Source organism: Rattus norvegicus, chromosome 15, assembly GCF_036323735.1.
Source record: "Rattus norvegicus strain BN/NHsdMcwi chromosome 15, GRCr8, whole genome shotgun sequence".
NCBI lineage: Eukaryota > Metazoa > Chordata > Mammalia > Rodentia > Muridae > Rattus > Rattus norvegicus.
Window position 1 is genome coordinate 21,276,378 of NC_086033.1, and position 21,464 is coordinate 21,297,841.

At 46.6% G+C, this 21,464-nt stretch overlaps 2 protein-coding genes and 1 long non-coding RNA gene across 5 annotated transcripts in view; 2 read left to right on the plus strand and 1 right to left on the minus strand.

Moving 5' to 3' along the window:
- Positions 1-715, plus strand: part of Rps10l6 (ribosomal protein S10-like 6) — a 489,065-nt gene extending 488,350 nt beyond the window's left edge. Inside the window, exon 2 of the mRNA XM_039094067.2 lies at positions 378-715. The gene's annotated coding sequence lies outside the window, so the exon portion shown is untranslated. The remainder of the gene's footprint in view (positions 1-377) is intronic.
- Rps29-ps19 (ribosomal protein S29, pseudogene 19) lies at positions 516-787 on the minus strand. The gene has a single exon (XM_039094025.2). It carries the CDS (start codon positions 684-686, stop codon positions 516-518), a length of 171 nt encoding a protein of 56 aa, XP_038949953.1. The 5' UTR covers positions 687-787.
- Positions 788-17,037: 16,250 nt separating this feature from the next.
- Positions 17,038-21,464, plus strand: part of LOC108352894 (uncharacterized) — a 30,799-nt gene continuing 26,372 nt past the window's right edge. Inside the window, exons 1-2 of one of the 3 annotated variants that reach the window (XR_010058119.1) lie at positions 17,038-17,891; positions 19,015-19,205. This is a non-coding gene — a long non-coding RNA (uncharacterized LOC108352894). Of the gene's footprint in view, positions 17,892-18,986; positions 19,206-21,464 lie in introns of all 3 variants that reach the window. The other 2 variants (XR_005493897.2, XR_001841293.3) reach the window with 2 other exon arrangements.

Here is a 21,464-nt window from a genome sequence, read left to right on the forward strand (position 1 = left end):
ATATAATACATCAAAGTATGACACCCCAAAACATAAGGCCCCCAAAAATGCCCTTTTGGAACCAAGGGTGTTTTGAGCTGATCTTTTTTTTAATGTTTATCTTTTTTTTTTTTTTTTTGGTTCTTTTTTTCGGAGCTGGGGACCGAACCTAGAGCCTTGCGCTTCCTAGGTAAGCGCTCTACCACTGAGCTAAATCCCCAGCCCAATGTTTATCTTTTTATTGTATATGAGTACACTGTAGCTGTCTGCACACGCACCAGAAGAGGACTTCAGATCCCATTACAGATGGTTGTGAGCCACCATGTGGTTGCTGGGAATTGAACTCAGGACCTCTGGAAGAGCAGTCAGCGCTCTTAACCGCTGAGCCATCTCTCCAGCCTGGTCAATCTTATTTATTTATTTATTTTTTGCCTTCAGTTTTTTTATTCTGTGTGCACAAAGACTAGCATGATTGGTATCACAGGGTAGATAGTCAGTTTCACTGGGTAGACAGTTGAATCATCCACTCAGGTCGCTTAGTCCAACTTAATGAAGCCTATGTCCTTCGCGTACTGACGGAAGCACTGTTGGCACATGTTCAGCCCGTATTTACGGATCAGACCATGGCGGTTAGAGCAGACGCAGCAAGAGCGAGAACCCTGGCCGAACTTCCTCGGGTGACTACAGTAGAGCTGCTGGTGACCCATCTTACCTTCAGACGCCCAAAGAGGAAAAAGGAACGAGCTGGCGCACGCATGAGCTCTTCAAAGTTCTTGTCACTTTTTTTTTTTTTTTTGGTTCTTTTTTTCGGAGCTGGGGACCGAACCCAGGGCCTTGCGCTTCCTAGGTAAGCGCTCTACCACTGAGCTAAATCCCCAGCCCCAGTTCTTGTCACTCTTATTCTTGAGGTGAGGAGACTTGTAACAAGGAATGAGATGCCTGCCCCCCCCTCCCTGACACACATCCCCCAATGCCACTTTGGCGTGTGTAGTTTATTTTGGGCTGAAGGTGCTTGAGGAACAGCAGGGGCAGGAGGGGCTTTCTCATCTGCCCATGTAAGAACAAGTCAGAAGTTTGCCTAAGGTAGACTCCTGATAACAGGAAGAGAAAGAATATCCTTGTAACCAGTTGCTCCCTGGTTTTGCCCTCTCCTGTGCTGTCCAGTCCCTCACACAGTTTGCTGTTCCTCACCCCATTACTTTTTCTTACCATTCCTTTTAAAAGTCACCATTTCTTTTTGAAAAAAAAAAGTATAAAAGCTTTCTACTCTCTGATCACCTCTTCAGGACTTCGCTCTCACAGAAGCTCTTGCGCGCGCGCGCGTGACAACCCACAAAACCCCATTAAGTGACCCGTGCTTCCGTTTATGTCTGTTCAATTCGTAGGCCTAGATGGAGCCTCTTTTCCTAGTGGTGAAAGGAAAATTATACAGATTTAAGGTTTAAAAATATGAAGTTAAAAGAATAAGTTTCAGGGTTGGGGATTTGGCTCAGAGGTAGAGCGCTTGCCTAGCAACCGCAAGGCCCTGGGTTCGGTCCCCAGCTCCAAAAAAAAAGAAAAGGAAAAAAAAAAAGAATAAGTTTCAAAATTCAGACTCAGGGCTAAACACTGTGAAAAGCAAGTCCAGGTAGCCCCGCCCTGCCGCTAGGACTAACAGACCATAAAGATAAAGAAAAGGAATGCAGGAACCAGCCCGAGTTATCAGGACTGACCCAAACCATCTGGCAGAAAGGCACCTCCCCCAGCTTACTCAGAGTCACACCTTAACCAGATGTCCTTCAAACCCTGATACGCCCCTAGCTCCTAAGATCCTGTACGCTCTAGTCAATACATACTCTCCTGCTGTGCTGTAATCTCACTGCCATGTTTAAATGAGCCAATCACTTATAGCCGCGCCAGAAATTAGCCAATTGTGTGTAACCGCGCCAAACCCCCTAGCCTTCCCTATATAAACCCCTGACTTTTGAGCTTCGGGGTCGACACCTCTGTCTCCTGCACAGGATACGTGTCGACCCAGAGATCCCCATAATAGATCTCCGTAATAAACCTCGCCTTTGCTTATTACATCCAAAATGGTCTCTCTGTGTCTGGGGTCCGCGATTTCCCTCGACTTTAGAAAGGGTCTCTCTTCAGGGATCTTTCATTTTGGGGGCTCGTTCGGGATCTTCGCGACTACCCCAGACTCCGAAGACCCCTTGGAGGTGAGTTGGATGTTTGTCTGAGTGTTTCTGTGTGAGCGGCGCCGCATTTGTCAGTCTGTCTGTCTCTGTTTTGGTTCCGCCGTGTGTGTATATATGTGTGTCTTAGTACCGGTCAGTGTTAAGAGAGTGGATGTGGAATCCCACTCTGTGCAGCTGCCTTTGAGATCTGTAAGGATCCTCTGGCTGCGGAAGGGGGGACGCCCAGAGCCCGCAAGCTGCAGACCCTGGAAGACGTTCCATGGGCGGAGAACAGCCGGGAGAGCCCGGCTGTGGGCAGTCAGGAAGACCTGACTGGTTTTCTGGAACAAAGGAGATGGAGTGCTCCTTTTACCTAGGCGGGAGCGGATGAAAAATCCCACTCCGTCGGAGGTCGAGTTCGGCTGCCTATTAAGTATAGGTGTGGACAAGTGTGCTTGGACTTGTTAGTGTCTGTTGTCTGTATTCTGTTTCTGTGTTTGGTGTTCTTTTTCTTTGCCATGGGGCAGACTGTGATAACCCCTTTGTCTTTGATGGTGGACCATTGGACGGATGTTAGGGCAAGGGGATACTCTGGAATTCTGTTGGGAGGTAAAATCAGATGGTTCGTCTCACCCCAGAAGCAGCTAAGGATAAGCTGCAGTTTGGGCAAGGATGCTTTGTTTTAGTCTTGCTTGTCTGGTTTGTTTTCTGTGGTATTGTGGAGTGTCTTTTTGGCTTTTGTTTCGTTTTTTGAATTTGGACTGACGACTGTGTTTGAAATCTTGGATTGACGACTGTGTTTAAAATCATGAAACTGTTTGCTTTGCTCATCGAAGAGTTTTACTTGGTCCCCTTAGTGCTTAGTGAGTAAGAAACTTAATTTTGTGGACCCCGCTCTAGTGGCAGTGTGTTGGTTGATAGCCAAAGTTTTTAAAACATAGTGTTTTATCTGTGCTTGTGCTCGCAGCCAGCTGTGATGAGCTGGGAAAGATTTAAATTTTGCTTGGGAGCAAAGAACCTTAAAGGGACAGGCTACATTAGAAATGCCACAGGAGGAACTATCTGAAAAGGCTGAGAGCGAGGTGGGAGAGGACTCTAAGGAAAACAAAAACAAGAAAGGAATTTCTGACATTTGCTCACAGAAGGAGAGCACTCATTAAGAGAAGTTCTTTAAGGAAGCCTGCCTTATCTGCTGGCCTTATTCCAAGGGAAGAGTCAGTCTCCAGCATTAAATTACTTTTCTCGTTGGTCATCATTAACATGGAGAGTGCCTTTGATCCTATCCCCACAGCAGCCAGTTCTGCCCCTGTGGTCAAAATGCCCCAGGTTGGGGGACAAAAAGAGCCCCTAAAATAGTTTCAAAGATGAAAGACCCCCTCCCAGAAAGGGAATTGTACAAGCCCAAGGCCCTCAACTATAGAAATAAAAAGTAAGTTTTTAGATATGTGGGACAAGCTGACCCATCATTTAGACAAAACAGACCAGAAAAGAAAACAAAATGCAGAAACCAGACTAAATTATGGACACTGCTCCATGGGCCACCTGGCAGGAAAAAGAAAAAGTCCCTGACCCCCCGGAAGCCCTGACCACCATGTACTTTTTGCTAACTCACTGTTATGATTATAGCCAAAATAGGTAACATACACGTATGCCTCATTTACTCCACCAATCACATCCCTGTAACCATGCATCTGCTTCTGTAAGCCTGCTTCTGCTCCCCAATGCCCTATAAAAACCCGTCCCTGGTTCTGCTAGGCGCGCCAGTCTTCCGAATTGACTGGGACGCCCACAGATACCTGTGTATCCTGATCAATAAAAATCCTCTTGCAGATTGCAGCCTGTGGACTCGGACTGGTCATTGGGCTTGAGGATCTCCCTCCTGAGGGAAGATTCTCTCTGAGAGTCTTACAAAGAATCTACAACAAACTGTAAAGAACTTTGTTTTGCCAGTCAAAATTTAGAATTCAGGCTTTGGTGGTGCCAAGGTCAGGATTAATGTTTTCTTTTTCATGGGCCTTTAACCCAGTGAGACAGTTTGGTAAAGGGCTGCTACTGAGGTCCTGATAGCCCAGGTGAACTGGTTACAATTCTTTTGTCAGCCACCTGGCATCTAGCACCCAGGTTCTAACCATCTCTCCATCCTTTTGTTATTAGTTGTTACTAGAAGCCTAGTGTCATTTGGAGGCTGGTTCTCTTGAGAGGCAAAGCCACCAAGCTGACACTGAAGAGAGATACTCCTTGAGGGAAAATCTAAGTCCAGAGAGACAGCCGCGAACAGATTGGCTGCCTCTCTGCTCGCCTTTCTGTTTCATAGACAAGCTTGTGCTTATATTTACAATGGCCATTTTGTCCAAAAAAGGCATCCTGGTTTAGCTGTGTGACTAAATGCTATTTGTCCTCTTCAGTGGACCTCTATTCTCTAGATTCCCTTCTTGTTTTCTCACCATCCCACTTGAGATGCTTGTTAGTAACTGTTACAGGTCTTCTTTACCACTGAGGAAAGACAGAATCTTACTAGAGGCCAGAAAGAATGTTCCAGACATGGATGGAAGGCTCCTGACTGTTGACTTCAATACGCCTGAAGGTAGGGAGTGCTCCGGGTCTGCCCCCAGGCTCCAAGGGTGGGTCTCCTAGGGGCTGGAAAATGCCCCACCAATCTGGCTAAGATAAGGAAAGGATATGAAGAGAAAGTTACAGAAATTTGAAGGGTTAAGCTAAGTTGCTGAGAGTTAGTATAAGTTACAGAGAAAGTAAGGTTAAACAAAGAGAAAGAGAAAAGAAGGTAAAAAAAAGCAGGAAGCTAAAAGAGACAAAAAGAAGAGGAAGCTAGAGAGTTAAAGAGAGATAAAAGATAAGAGAGGAACATATACTGGCCATAGTAGTTAGGGAACCTAGGAAGACAGTACCTGGCAACAGAAGAGAATTCCTGGCTAAAGATCAGTGTGCCTAATACAAAGAAAAAGGACACTGGGTCAGGGACTGCCCCAGAAAGAACAAGAGGGGCCACTGGAGAGCCTCTTGGTCCTGGAGTGCTGGCTATGCGCAGAGATAGGGGAGGGAAGCCTGCCTAGTTGTTTTATGGATACAGAGACCCAACGCTCTGTGCTCTTATGCCCCAGTGGGCCAGTATCCAAAGACCTTGAGTACAGGGGACTACTGGCAACAAACAATACTTATGGACTGCCCAAAGAACAGTGGACCTTGGTGTGGGCCGGGTAACCCACTAATTCATGGTCATCCCTGACTGCCCCCATCCCTTGCTCATGAGAAATTTGCTTTCCAAAATGGCTTGCGTGGGCTGAAGGGTGAGGCCATGTGTATGCATATCTGCAGACTGTGTACGTGGGGCTTAAGACCTGTCTCAGTACACCAGTACCTGATGCTGGGAGATGTGTGGCTTAGTGCCATTCTGCCTGGAACACACCGTTCCTGCCAGCCGGGCACTGACAATTATCACCCAATCCAGGACTTAAACTGTGATAGAGTGGCTGATGTTTTGCCTTTGAATAGAACGTCCCAAAAGATAGGACCACTAGTCAGCTGTGATGGACTAGATTCTCCACTGGTTGGGGACAATCTGGTCACCTTGCTGCCCAATCCTGACCTGGAGCCACTGCAACATGAGTGTCAAGCACTGGCAGAAGCCCATGGGTGGAGGAAAGACCTCTGCGACTGGTTGACCCCTGCTGAAAGCCGAGGCTACCTTGTCTACAGACGGGAACAGTTCTCTTCATGAAGGTCAGAGATAAGTGGGTGCTGCCATGGTGGACAACACAATGTCATCTGGGGTGGCTGAACCCCAACCCCCCAGCACATCAGTGCCGCAGATGCCTTTGCCATCTCTTGGATGCCCTGGTGAAGCCAACAACTGTGAGTATTATTCATTGCCCAGGATATCAGGAAGGAAGAGATTCAGTGGCATGGGGCAATAACAAAGCAGATAAAGTGGCTCGGGAAATGGCTATGCAGGAGCCTATCTTGGTTACAGGACTGTAAGAGACAGCCACTGGGAACTGGGATTGGACTAAGGGATGGCCTCACTTAGAATGTACAACAGAAGAAAAGGCCCAAATTGCTTAAATGAAAAAAAGACAATGGCACACTTGAGGGGAAAACTATATTCCTCAGAGAACAAAGAAAAGACTCACTTTGCCAAATACAGAAATGGACTCATTTAGGAGATAAAAAGTTTGTCCAAGTAGTTAAGTGTATGTAATAGACTTTAAGATTTTAGCCAGAGAGGCAGTAAAAAGTATAAGGTATGTCAATAAGTGAATGCTTAGTAAGCAAACAGGCCAAAGAGACCTAGAGAGTTTAGTGAAAAGTCGAAGTGAACTTCACTGAGATAAAACCAGGAAAATATGATCACAAGTATCTCCTAGTGCTTGTAGATACTTTTTCAGGAATAGATAGAAGCTTTCCTCACCAAGCAAGAGATGGCCTCGGTAGTCATCAAGAAGATACTGGAAGAAATCTTCCCCAGGTCTGGAGTGGCCAAGGTAACCTGGTTGCCAAGGTAAGCCAGGGTGTGGCCAAGTATTTAGAGGTCGATTGGAAATTACATTGTATTTACAGACCTCAAAGTTCAGGACAGGTAGAGTAAATAAATAAAACTCTAAAAGAGATCCTGACCAAATTGACCATGGAGACTGGCACAGACTGGGTGACACTCCTTCCCTCTTGCTCTCTTCAGAGCAAGAAATACCCCTTCCAGATTCAGCCTTACCCCCTTTGAAATCTTATATGGGGCCTCAACTCCTCTGACTGTATTAGATGATGTTACTGAACCAACATGTCATAGTAACAATGATTTGTATGCCAGGCTAAAAGACCTACAGGTGATACAGAAAGAAATCTGCTCACAGTTGGCAGCAGCCTATGCCCCGGGGAACCCCAAGACATCTCATCAGTTCCAGGTCGGAGACTCGGCTACATAGGATGGCACTGAACCCAGATACTTGAGCCTCACTGGAAAGGACCGTACCTGGTGCTGCTGACCACCCTGACAGCTGTCGGTTCTCAGCCCTCACCAGCCGTGTACCAGCTGTTGGGGCTGAGAGCTGGGAACTAGAGGGAAACTCAGATCTTCAAAAAGCTCCCTAGACTTAATTTCATGTTTGCCCTGGGTTCTATCAAGATAGGTGTGGGGATAGGCTTGATTTCTATTACAAATGATGTAACATTGCATATGTTAGTACTCCTAACACTTCTTGGGACTGTGCCTCAGGGATCACAATCTGTATAAGTTTAGAAGTTCTAAAAGCTAGTCATGACCTTGGTGTGTAGGTTTAGATAGTGTCCAGATTGGAATCTTGATGCTAAAGACTTAGTAAGACAAAAAAAAGAGTTGAGAATTACTTAAGGCTATCTAGGTGCTGCAAGGGCAGCACAAGGACATCTGCCATTGCCCTGCAATGCAAGGCTTATAGAGAATTCCGAACTGCCATTGACTCAGATATAAAAAGAGTGAAAGACTTTTTAGCTGACCTCCAAGAATACCTAACCTCCCTCTCAGAGGTAGTCCTTCAGAATAGAAGATTAGACCTGATATTCCTTAAAGAAGGAGCCTGTGTGCTACACTGAAAGAATGTTGCTTCTATGCAGACCATTTAGGAGTAATTAAAGACTCCATGAATAAACTTAGAGAAAGGTTAGACAAAAGACAGACAGAGAAGCGCATCAGGGATGGTTCGAGAGCTGGTTTAGTAGATCTCCTTGGATGACTACTCTGATATCTTCCCTTATGGGACCCTTCTTAGTTTTGCTTCTGCTTCTGATTATAGGTCCATGTGTGTTAAAGAAACTAGTTAATAGGTTTGACTCCTACAAAAAGATAGACGCTCAACAAGGTTGGTTTGAGTCTTGGTTCACTTGGTCTCCCTGGATGACTACCCTACTCTCTGCTATATGGCTGGGCCATTACTAATAATTTTCTTGGTTTTAGTTTTTGGACCCTGCGTGACAAACAGGTTAATTGCTTTTGTTAAAAATTGAGTGAGTGCTGTGCGGTTGATGGTTCTGAGACAACAGTACCAGTCAGGACAACTGGTGAGACCAAATACGAGATTTGATATCAAAATTCTAAGGTTAGAATTACTTAGTAGAAGAAGAGGGGAATGAAAGGAATATACAGATTTAAGGTTTAAAAATATGAGGTTAAAAGAATAAGTTTCAAAATTCAGACTCAGGGCTAAACACTGTGAAAAGCAAGTCCAGGCAGCCCCGCCCTGCCGCTAGGACTAACACCATAAAGATAAAGAAGGAATGCGGGAACCAGCCCGAGTTATCAGGACTGACCCAAACCATCTGGCAGAAAGGCACCTCCCCCAGCTTACTCAGAGTCACACCTTAACCAGATGTCCTTCAAACCCTGATACGCCCCTAGCTCCTAAGATCCTGTACGCTCTAGTCAATACGTACTCTCCTGCTGTGCTGTAATCTCACTGCCATGTTTAAATGAGCCAATCACTTATAGCCGCGCCAGAAATTAGCCAATTGTGTGTAACCGCGCCAAACCCCCTAGCCTTCCCTATATAAACCCCTGACTTTTGAGCTTCGGGGTCGACACCTCTGTCTCCTGCACAGGATACGTGTCGACCCAGAGATCCCCATAATAGATCTCCGTAATAAACCTCGCCTTTGCTTATTACATCCAAAATGGTCTGTGCTGGGGTCCGTGATTTCCAGAGACTTTAGAAAGGGTCTCTCTTCGGGGATCTTTCAGTGGGTGCACAGTTGCTTTGAACTGGAGCCGAACAAATCCTTGTCTCTGACCCAGTCAGTAGGAAGGAAGAATTTTCCCGAGGTCCTTTCGGATCTCTGCAGGGTTTGATGAAATAGAATGTTTAAGGTTCTCTTTTTATTTTTTTCCCTTTTCTAAATTTAAATTTAATTTTGTTTACTCCCATTATTTTAAAGTGTGTGTGTGTGTGTGTGTGTGTGTGTGTGTGTGTGCGTGCGTGCACATTAAGTATGGGTGCTGCAGAATCCAGGTGTCAGACTCCCTGGAGCTGGAGTTACTGGTGATTTTGGCCCACCTTGTACAGTGCCAGGAGACACACTTGGGTCCTCTGCAGGGACTATCTCTAAGCTGCTGAGTCATCTCTCCCACCCCAGGAGAAAACAGTTATGGGGGTGTGACAACGCCGCTGGCAGAGAGGTAGGTCTCACCATCCTGTCCCTTGAGCTGGCTCGCAGGCTGGTAAACTCACTCTTCTCAACAGGGTAGTGCCTTCTTAGCCTGCCCCCCAGGGCCAAACAAGACCAAATTCTCTCTCCATCCTGTTTTATGTCCTGAGTGTGGCTGCATAAACACACTTTCAGAAAGCCTACTTTCTCTGGTCTCCCCTCTAGCCAGAGGGCTCAAGTGTCAGATGCTGTCAGGTGGTCAGCCACAGTGGCCTACAGACCCACAGGGTTGAGGAAGGTAGGACTGTCCCTTGTGAGGGGACAGAGACACAGCTCTGTGTAGCATGTGGTGCTTCCCTAGAGTTTTGGGGGTCTAGACTGATGAGAAATTGGGGCCCATTACGTCAATGCTGAAAAGAACAAGTATGGCCAGTTTTTAGAGGGAAGTTGGAGATTTTATTAAAGATATTTCAATATAGAGTTAAGCATGAAGGTCAGGAGAAAAGAAAGGCACTCAGAAGAGAGGAGGGGGCGCCTGGGCATGCCGACTTGGGGTTCTCTGAAGAGAATTGTAGCTCCATGTCCTTACAATGGCCATGTCAGACTTTGGTGGGTTTTGAAGTTACTATCTTGTCATTGGGTATTTCCTGGAGGGCTCCTGAGAGGATTTCAATTCACGGGAAGGCAGAGGATCGCTACTGTGGCATTCTGTGAACAAGTTAAGGATGTCTGGGGGAACGATTGAGGCCCAACCCTGCAGGGCAGTGGACCGAGAGGAAGCCTGAAGCCTGATAAGGTCAAGCCAAAGGCTAGACACCCCAGAGATCCTGAAAGGACTGTAGGAGCTTGACCTGCTCCCGGCACCAGGCACGTGTTAGGTAGCCAAAGCCCTCGTGGCCATCAGTCACATAAGGGCAACACTCCAAGGCCTTCCACCTGTAGAAGAGGCATCCCTAACATCTCAGACCAAGACAATAGGGAAAGAGGTTGACCACAGTTAAGTCGCCTCAAAACAGAGTTCTCCATACTCATGCTAATGAGGTACCTAGAGGCCCTTCCCAGACATACGTCTCTGCAAAAGGTATTTAATCTCAGGCCCACCCCGAGGAGTGGGGTATGGTTTTACGCATTCACTTTCCTTTCCACCATGACAATAAACCGTTTAGAACCGTGGACTGTCCCTTTTCATGGAGGCCTTCACCTACAGACCTAGAGCTTAATTATCCTGTAGAAGGCCTCTCTGTGCTCCCAGCCAGAACAGCCAACAAGCCTGCGTCCATCAAGCCAAGGACTATCTCCACGGGGACAAGCTAGAGTTCCCCTTCTCCCCACAAGTCCCCCCAGTACCCCACTACACTCCGGGCTGGACCCAGCCACGCCCTGACTCCGTTCTTAGCTCTTCCTCGACTCCCATTGATGCTCAGATGTCCAAGAGCTTGAGAACCCCATGGCTGCAGCCTCTCACAGGCTGGGGGACCCCTGAGCCAGGTCCAGCGTTCCCATGTCTCAGACCATGCTCTCCCACCTCCAGAGCAGTGTCTTGGTGCTTCCCTACGCCAGCAGGCCAGCACCCTCTCCGGCGGCTTCCGCTTTGGCAGCAGTGGGGGCGGCAGTGGGGACGGCAGTGCGGGGGGTGGGGGGGCACGGGATAAGAGCAGTCAAACTCCCTCCATTCTGCCTCCCCAAGCGGCTGCACCCAGTGGCAGGGCAGAAGCGAGCCCACAACCCTACACAACTCAAGGCCATATCCATTGAGGCTCTACGTTCTCTTTCTGAACCTGGAGACCTCATTGTTTTGCCTCTGGTGGCAGACACCAAGCCACACCAGTTCTTCCATTTCTGCCCTACTCAGTGCTGGGGTCACAGGCATGTGCAGGACCACGCCTAGCTTTTCTATGGGTGCTGGGATCCAAACTCTTAACCTTCAGCCGTCTTTCCAGACAGTTTATTTCAACAGGCTCAAATACAATCCTTTCAAACGTATAGGGCAAGTTCCCTTTGCTTCCACATGGATATCTTCAATTGAAGAAACAGATGGCCAGGACATCTAGACCCACACCCAGAGAGCCATATTCAGGATCAGAAGGAGTGAGCACAGAGCTGGGCCCCGAGGTAAAATGGCTCACATTTAGCGCCTGCCCTCAGGGATATCCTAATGCCCTTGTGGAGGGCTTTATATAACCTTTCGTTCCAGGTTAACCCGTGAAGGCCCTAGATATAGAAAATGTGAAATATCTGTCTTGATTGGGAATCTGATATAAGAAGTCAAGTCCAAACTAGTGGCCAGCTCAATGAGTCAGACTTCAGGCGCTGCTATAGAAAACAGCTATGGGGCTAGAGAGGTGGCTCAGTGGTTAAGAGCACTGACTGCTCTTCCAGAGGTCCTGAGTTCAAATCCCAGCAACCACATGGTGGCTCACAACCATCCGTAATGGGATCCGATGCCCTCTTCTGATGTGTCTGAGGACAGCCACAGTATACTCATATACAAAATGGATAAATAAACTTAAAAAAAAAAAAAAAGAGGGCTAGAGAAATGGCTCAGCGGTTAAGAGCTCTGACTGCTCTTCCAGAGGTCCTGAGTTCAATTCCCAGCAACCACATGGTGGCTCAACCATCTGTAATGGGATCGGTGTCTGAAGACAGCTACAGTGTATTCGTATACATTAAATAAAAATAAATAAATAAATAAATAAATCTTTAAAAAAGAGAGAGAAAAAAAAACAGCTATGGACTTTGAAAACAGGAGGAGGAATGATAACCTTGTATAGCACAGTGAACATTTATAGACAGACACCAAAGCATGACTTAAGAACAACTCCAATCCCGTCATTTGACACTGTCGTCTGCAGAGCCTCCTCTGCTGGTTTCCGTACATCTGCAGACACTGTACTCCAGGACACCCTGCCCTGCCCCCAGACTCCAGCACCCTCTCACCACCCACCCACCCGTTCTTCTGCTTCTGTGGGATAATATCTCATGAATTAAAGGGGTCAGCTGATCTCAGCTCACCTCAGAACCAATCCCTCGCTCATCAGCTGAAGGATTTGGAACAGGCGTAGTTAACTCAGATGTCCTATCAGTGATTCTCTCAGGCCACCCCAGCGCCCTCAGCCCTTTTCTCTGCCATCATGCTTTTCTAGTTTCTGAGTCCTTACCTGCGTAGGTAGGAAGACAGTAATGTGTCTGTCGGCAAACCATGTGATGACGAAGGAGTTTTTTATTTCTCTGCTTTGAGAATAAACCCGAAAACGTCTTCCTTCGGTTCATTTAAAACCCGCCCAAGACGACACAACCCTAAAAGATGTCCCTCTTTGTCTTTCGGCCTCACATGCCTGTGAGATTGGATTGACACTAGGTGCAGAGCTGTGCCCATCACGGAGAGGAACAAATCTCTCTCCATCAGCAGCTGGGTACCCTCTCTCAAGACTCAGTGGCAGGTGGGGGAGAGGACTGTCACATGGGCAGAACATGCCCTTGCTTTTGCAACCTCACCCTCCAGCACAGAAAGCAGGTAAGCAAAGAAAGAGGAGAACGTTGATTCAGAGGGAACTCAAATCTGTCAACTTGCATATGATCTGACAGTCATAGGCTCATTTGTGATTCCTGGCCATCCCACAGACCCTAATCCAGTCATGTGGGATGATGTCATTATGCAGCAAGGCCGGCCCAGGATAAGGCGAAGCCTATCATTGGATGAGAAGGAAGGGTAGGCAGGGAAAAGTCTAGGGAGGAGAGAAGAGGAGGAGGAGCCAGGGAAGGAAGATGGAGACAGAGAAGGAGGACGATTCCAAGCCACATGGTCTAGGTCAATTTTATCTCGTCTAGGTGGACGGTTTCTACCTTTATTAATTGACAGTGAATTTAATCTGTGGATGTATTGTAGATTGAGAATTAACATATAAATCTGATTGTTAAATTACAAATTTCTAGAGCTTTGATTTTACCAGGCTATAGGGGATGTGAGCAAAGTTCCCAGTGGGCAGAGAGACAGCCTCTCTTAGTTCCGGAAGCCATGCTAGGCAGTAGAGTGCCTGGGGTAGCGTGGCACGGTGCCATGCTAGAATGGCCCACAGGACACAATGTGTGTGGCAGGCGTGGTAACAACCCGCTAAAGGGACCGTGTGTGAAAGCGACTGGCAGAGAAACAGCCAGAGCACGCAGCTCCCATGGATCCGAGTGGAGTGAGAACGAGTGGAAACCGGTGCCGCTGTTTTTTTAATTTTACCGCAACACAGTCACGCTATTACCTTCACTCCCGCTGACACAGAGGGCTAACGGGAACTTCCATAATTTTATTTACTTACTTATTGAGACGGAGTTCCATGAAGCCCGGGCTTGCCTCAGACTCTCTTGGTAATCAAGGAAGACCCTGAGCTCCTGGTCCTCCTTCCTCCACCTCCTGAGTGCTGGATCTCACGCATGCACTACTGTGCTACTTGGTCTATGCAGTGCTGGTGAGCAAAACCAGGGTCTCCTGTATGCTAGACAAAGACTCTGATGACTGGGGTGTACTCCCAGCTCTTGGCTTTCTTTTTGACTCCGTTGGATTCAGACTTACAATTTCTGTTTGCATTCAAGTTTAAATGGGATCAACGTGTACTCAGTGTACCTCAGAAGTTCCACCAGTCTCTTTCAACGCTTGCCGAGGTGTCTAAGTCTCACAGGCACTCAGGGCTTGACTGAGGATCCCTCTTGCACAGCGTGTAGATGACCTTGAACTTTGGGAAAGTAGAAAGGCAGAAATAGGCGATTGGAGGCTGGAGGATGTCTGGGAGGCCTTACAGTATGAGCAAACTGAGAGCTAGGTCTGCCAGTGGGTGGTGGAGAGGGGACATTAGCATCAGTGAAGAAATGCAGTTGCCCATCCCCTACCTTTAATGGTGGATTCTGAGGGGCGAATGTCCAGGGTATGCTGACAGATACCTTCTTCACCTCACTAAGCACCGCCTGTCTATATTTCTTGTTTAATATCGAATAGGTGTTGACATAGACTTTTCACACAGGCTAGCATGGAGTTCAAGATGGCTGTGAATTTATGATAATCTAGCCTTCGTCTCTTGAGCACTAGGATTAAGATATCTACTGGGTGAACAAGCCCAGGGGATCCTCACCTGAGCTGGGCAGGTCTTGGTACCACTTTCTTGAGTCTTCCAAATTATGAATTAGATGAGCCCATTTTCTTTATATATCCCATGTCAGATATTTTGTTATACTGACAGCAGTGGAAGGCGGGCGACTCATTACCGTTGTCTAACGGATACCGTTGCAGTCAGTGGTGGAGAGGCCTCTCTTCCCCATGACATTCATTTATGAACCGAGTCTGACCAAGCGACTCATTGTATGTGGCAAAAACTTTGAAGACACTCATTGAAACATCACACCTTATACCATCCTTGGCCCTCAGGGTAAGTGGGATATAAACATTTAGACATTAAAGAAGGATTTTAGGGGAAGAAGTATCTGAAGGGCTGGGTTGTTTCCACAAGCTTGAATGTGAACTTGTGTGTAGGGTCAATTAAGACCACGCAAGCCTAGATGGCCTGGGCTGGTAAGAGAGTAATTAGTCAAGGTTCTCTAGAGAGACAGAAATATACTCATATATATGTATATGTGTGTCTGTGTGTTAATAATAATAATCACACACACATATGTGAGAGAGATGAGAGAAATGATTTACTTTCTAATTTTTGCCTTTATTTTTACTTTACGTAGATTGGTGTTTTGCCTGCATGTATATCTGTACACCATATGGGTACCTGCAGAAGAGGGAAGAGGGTGTCTGATCCCCTGGGAGTAGAGTTACAGATGGTTGTGAGCCACCATGTGGTTTCTGGAAATTGAACCCCAGTCTTCTGGAAGAGCAGCCAGTGCTTTTAACCCATGAGCCGTCTCTCCTGTCCCCTTTAAGAATATGTTAAGTCAGCAGACTTTAAAATAGCTCTAACAATCGAGTCACATCTGAGAGGCTGAGCTCCCCATAGGACTTGATGGCTGGTGTCTCTGCAGTCACAGTGGTCCCACAGTAGCTGGCTCTCATCGGGGAGGCTGACAATCTTGTGTCTGCTCAGTCTACAAGGCTGTCCCAATCTGGTCCCCCAAACATGAATGGTTCCTGGGGAGCTGCTGGTCCTTGGTCCATGACAGAAACACAGAAACACTGCTTTTGATACCAGCAAAGGAATCGACTCCTTAGCACAAGGAAGGCCAAGTGAACAAATGACCAGTAAGCCTGCTTTGGCCACATCCTTTTATCTGGGCGGTAATTAGAAAATGCTGTTCACTCATGCGGTGGGTCTTTCAGGTGAGGCTTCCTGCTCAGGTGATTCTATTTGTGGTCAGCTGACATTAGAACGCTGAGAGGGAGCATGGCATTCTAGAACACATCTCAGAGGAAGGTCCCTTAGCTCAGTGACGTGCGTCTTTAAGCAGACAACTCACTTCTATCTGGAGACGAGGGATAACTGATTGACCCTCTAAACTGTGCCTTGTTGGTTCCTTGATTGACAGGAGATTCCAGGAAAAAAACGCCTTTATGTGTGGTGCCGTCAAGAGGAGGATGTGCTGGCTGCTACAGAGCCAATCCTTGAAAACTAAACGATGTATTGGCTCAGAGAGTAAAGGTTATAAATCTACTTATTACGTATTAGCTCACATTAGGTGTGGGTCTATCTTTCCTTGGGGGTCTTGGCCATTGGCCCACTAGAGAACGTAAACATTGAGCAGGGTTCAGACAGCCGAGAGTGTGTTAGAAGAACTTCCAGAGACAGCTTCAGTGAAAGCTCATTTTAGTGTGCTGGGGGTAGGGTAGATAAGGGCTCTTGGGGTACGGGTGGAAAGGGCTGATTGGCCATAACACAATACCTAATTGTCATGTGGGGAAAGAGTGAATCATGCAGCACTCATGGGAAGTTCATGCAGGGTTATCCTTCAAACAAGGTCAGGCATGAGCTCAGTGACACTCTCCAAACAGGGTCCTGCAGGAAACACCGAAACCCCACTGAGAAAGGGAGTCCTCCATTTTGCTCTGAGTTTAGTAGATGGCTAGTACAAAATGAACCCAATGGCATTTTTTGGAGGTTGTCTTGTGAAGTTTTGTCGGGGCTTATTTTGAGGGAAGGCCAGGGGAGGGGTCTTCGGAACAAGGTTTCTCCGTGTAGCTCTGGCTGTCCTAGAACGTGCTCTGTAGAGCAGGCTGCCTCAATCGGAGATCCTCCTGCCTCTGCCTCCCTAAAGGCATGCATCGCCACACCCAGCCTTTCTTCTTTTTCCTTTTAAACCGTACAGTCTTTCGTGTCTATATTCTGGCTTCTGGTTCTGTGTTTTTAATAGGATCCCTTTATGTGCAAACGTCGCTGTGTCTCTGGGTGTTTATTGTGCTTTTCCTTTGGCTCTTTTTCTTCTGTTTTGTCAGATTCCAGTTTGTTTTTATTTTATTTTTATTTTACTCCTTTTTAAGATGCTCCTTTGTTTTCTAATGAGAGAAGGGGTGTGGATTTCAATGGGAGAGGAGTCGGGGACAATCTGAGACAAGTTTGGGGTGGAGAAACCATAATCAGAACATATTGTATGAAAAAAAAATCTATTTTCCATTAAAAAAAAAAAAGTGAAGCGGGTTGGGCCCTGTCAGGCAATCCAGTTAGGAAGGAGGACAAATGGGAGAGAAGGGGGCAGGGAGGGGGAGGGAAGGAGGGAGGGAGGGAGGGAGGGGGAGGGAGAGAGAGAGAGAGAGAGAGAGAGAGAGAGAGAGAGAGAGAGAGAGAGAGAGAATATGAATGAATGAATATGAATCACCCAGGCCGGCCTAGGTAACTTAGTGAGACTGTCTCAAAATGAAATCGGGGGAAAATGGGGGTGTGGCTCATGGGAGAGCATTCACCTAGCATGTGTGTAGGGTCCTGGATTTAGTCCCTGCTATGTCAAACTGAAATGGCCAGAAGCAGTCGCTCTGCCTAGTGTGACGTCCTGTTTTTGGATTTTGTTTTATCTTCACTTTTCCTTTTGTGGCACCGAGGATTAAACCCAGAGGGACGCACATGCTAGGAACGTGCTCTACCCCTGGCATAGATGATAGCACGTCTTTTGGTCAGTGTGCAGACTTACCTAACCCACGCTTCTTTCTCCCGTCTTCTATGTGGAATGTGGCCATGGAAATGAAGGGTATTTGGCGTTCGTAAGAAATCAAACTCTTTAAAGAAAATTAAATCTTTTTGCTCCCAGGGTCCACCGGTATCAAGAATTGGGGGATGTTGTAGGGGAAGGGAGGCCCTTTTACCTTTTTTTTTTTTTTTTTTTTTTTTTTTTTTTTTTTTGGTTCTTTTTTTCGGAGCTGGGGACCAAACCCAGGGCCTTGCGCTTCCTAGGCAAGCGCTCTACCACTGAGCTAAATCCCCAACCCCCCCTCTTACCTTTAATGCTCCTTGGCAATGCACCAAGGACCAAGCACTCCCTGGGAAATCCAATCTGGGGGTTGAGTCCTGGCAGGATTTAGACTCAAACAAGAGCATCATTCAAGCTAACGAGGGCTGGAACAAGTAACATCACTGTGAGGATCTGACTACCGAGCGTGCATATTAATCAGATTAACTCGTTTCTTGCTTTTGCTGTTGTGGCAATCGAACTGAGGTAAGTCACTCTCCTTTGACACATATCTCTGCAGCCTGTGGCAGGAGGAGCTGTGGGCCCTGGGCTCTCAAGGCAAGGCTGGCAAAGACTAAGGAAGGAAGCTTGGCTCTCAGAGGAGTTCTCCCCTCTCGGGCATCTAGGAGGGCAATGGAATTGATCCAACAAAGAATGGAATGGCTTTGTAACATCAGGACCACCTACAAACAAGTGCTGTTGTGTATTCAGACAAACTAATGCCTGCTGGGTTGTAGGGTTTGCTTCTTTCCCTCCTGGGTTTGGGGGGATGAATTCAGGTGATTGGGCTCACAACAGCAAGTGCTTTTACCTAATGAACCATTTCCCTGGATCTGTCTTTATCTTTAAATGGAGCTAGCAAACAGTAAACCCAGGGCATGGAAGTGGATTAGTAACCACCACAGACACCGGAAGTGGAGACCCCTTCCTTTCTTGGCCGGCTCTTACTGTGCTGCCTAAACTGAAAAATTTTGCTCTTGGAACCACAAGTCTCTCAAGTCAGGCGTGCACTACCATGCCAGACCGGAAGGGTTTCTAAAAGCTGGTTTTGCCTAGCTTTGTGCAAAACCCCTTTAAACGTTCATGTTTAAACATGTTGGGGAGGAGAGTCACTCTTAGGTTTAGGGGTAGAGTTATGTGTGAACGAACAATTATCAATACATTAACAAGAGAAGAGGCATACAAAGTTTATCGATGGGGATATCTGTAGTTCAGACACTATTGTGTGCCTATGTGTGTGCGCAAGTGTGCTTGCGCCAAAGGTCGACATTAGTGTCTTCCTTTATTGTATTTTGTTTTTCATTTAATCATACAGATTAACCATTACTCCACAGCTGGATGTGCATGCAGAGCTACTCTGTTAACATTTAAGTTGCCAGAGGTTGTCTGAGGGAGGTTGTCTGAGGTTGGCCAGGACTCAGTGTCTCCCTCTGTCATTCTCCACCGTAAGGGCTGGGGGGGGGTGAGGGGGGTGAGGGGGATACGCTGTGGGAAGCCGTTAGGAACAAGGGAACTAAGGAGGGAGGACACTGCAGCAAGTTCTGTCGATGTCTACTCCTTGGCGTTGCCTTTCCTTTCCAGTGATTCCAGGTCTGTTCTTGGTACACAGGACAAGGCTGGCTACCCATTGTGACTTCTACAGAGGAAACTACAACCTACATATGGCCTTTAGTGACCTCCGGCTCCCTCCAAGGCTGTTTAATAAAAACCATGGTTTGACCGGCAATAGAATGATCCAAATAAGAAACATCCTTTCATTCTATCTCCCAACAAAATGAACACAGACCAAGAGATGGAGAGGTAAGCAAATCAATTCATAAATGAGCTGGACAAAAAACAATGGAAGACGTTAGTGTGTAAATGGTTACAATGTTCTCTGGGAAAAAACCCACAACGACACAGTAACAGAGTGACGAGAAAGGAGGACGGATTTCCTGATGAACACTTGGAGGCTGGGCTAACTTAAGGCCTGGAAGTTCCTGGTCACAGGAAGAGAGGGTGATTCTAAACACTTCCACACTGGCCTTCAGCAGGGCGCTGCTCAGTGGTTCTAACGAGGTTGCCTCAGTTTCATGCCTTGAGTGCAGGGAGGTTCAACCCCCATGCCAGCCGGATTACCTTCTTTGAAATACCTTAGTTCCTCCTCAGAGAAGCCTGGCTGGTACAGCCATCACCCCAGGATTTGCAAAATTAACTTCGCTTTGTCTTTCTGGGGCTTTTTTTTTTTCCTTTTCTTTTTTTTACCCGGAGCTGGGGACTGAACCCAGGGCCTTGCGCTTGCTAGGCAAGCGCTCTACCACTGAGCTAAATCCTCGACTTCTCTGGGGCATTTTTTTACCCCTCCCCCCAATGACATATATTCTAAAAAACTTTACGCAACCTATACACACTCTTGTAGATTTGTTTTTCAAATAAACATGTGGCTTAGTGATTGTTCTGCTGTGTGTGGAAAATACTATGACACCTTTAAATGTCATATTATAATCGGATTTAATGAAGTACCATCACTTATTTAATCCTAATTAACAGATATTTACATTACTTTATATTGTGGGCACCAAACATTCTGCAAAAATGTACTTTTTACACAGGCCATTTTGCGTGGGGAGAATAGTTGAAGGATCTGAGGATATTTGAACTTTATAGACTTTCTGGGTTAAAAGACAAAAGACACTCTGGTTACTTATTTTGTGTAGGTGTCTTGGCTGCATGTATGTCTGTGCACCACCTTCCTGGTGACCCTGTAAGCCACTGGATCCTCTGAGACTAGAGTTACAGATGGTAGTGAGCCGCCATGTGGGTCTCGGGAATCACTGCTGGGTCCTCTGGAGGAGCAATCAGTGCTCTTAACTCCTAAGCTATCTCTCCAGGCTGTTTACCTTTATGAGACCAAGCATTAAGGGAGAGGTTAAATTCAAACGAGTTTTGATATATTCTTTTGGGATAGCATTTCACTAATAATTTAGGGAGATAATCACCACATAAGACCTATCAATAAAAGATTCCAGTTTCTTCTCTGTACCATTCGGGTCATGTTTTCTCTGTGATTCTGATGCCTTATAAATTCTTCATGGCAAATAGGGCTGATACCTAAAAACACCACAGGAAATCTGAATCCAGTTTTATACCTACTGTTTGGCAATATTTCAAATGTGGATTTTAGGCAAATTAAAAACAATCCATCAAGGGTTAAAACTTTCTACTGAAAAGCTAGCCACAAGGAAGCAGAATCTGCAGTATACTTCATCCACGATGCCCTAGCCATCACTGTGCAGAGCATTCCAGCCATGGAGCCTCACTCCAGAGTTCTCAGGTCAGCTGGCTTGAACGCTGCATGAAGACACCCAAGGTTTGGCTCTCTTCCCAGACGTTCATTTTGCTTTTGCAGCAAGTTTGGTCATGCCTGGAAATTTGCTGACCCCAGTACTCGGGCTGGTCACTTCTTGAAAGTGACACTGATTTCATTGGTCTTTGGGTGCCCCAAGATTTTAGGATTCTACTCTCCAGACTTACTGTGGTTGCAAGTTCTCTAGTGGGCTATGCTCGGGAGGCTTTGGCAGGAGGATCCGAGGTGTAAGAGGAGCTTGTTAGTTGACTACAGAACATGAAGATTTGGAGGAGAAAGTTGCATACCCAGGCACTCTGGAGTTCCAACTGGAGGATCCTTATCTTTAACTGTCCAATGGACTGAAGTTATCTTTTACATCTCTGGCAAACGGCCACTCCATAAAGGTCAGCCAAAACTTGATGAACTGGGTACCTTCCACCATCGTCTGGTCCCAACAAGGAAAAGCCGAGACCCTGTCTTAGTTACTGAACTATTTAGGACCCAAGTATGTGTTGACACACAACTGTGGGCATTTTTTGGATGACAATTCCAAAACAATTAGTGTATTCATCATCTTGTTCCAGAACACTTTCTTGGGCACACGTGAAGAACTAATTGGAACTTTAAAAATGTACGGCAGTGTGGTGGACATTCCAAGGTGATGTGTCTTCTGCTATCACATGCTTTAGAACATTCTTTAACTCCCCCCTCTTTTTCCTGCAACAAAAGAC

What these genes read in the sequence shown, in the direction of transcription:
- Rps29-ps19 (XM_039094025.2), bottom strand. Translation starts at nt 686, where the DNA reads ATGGGTCACCAGCAGCTCTACTGTAGTCACCCGAGGAAGTTCGGCCAG.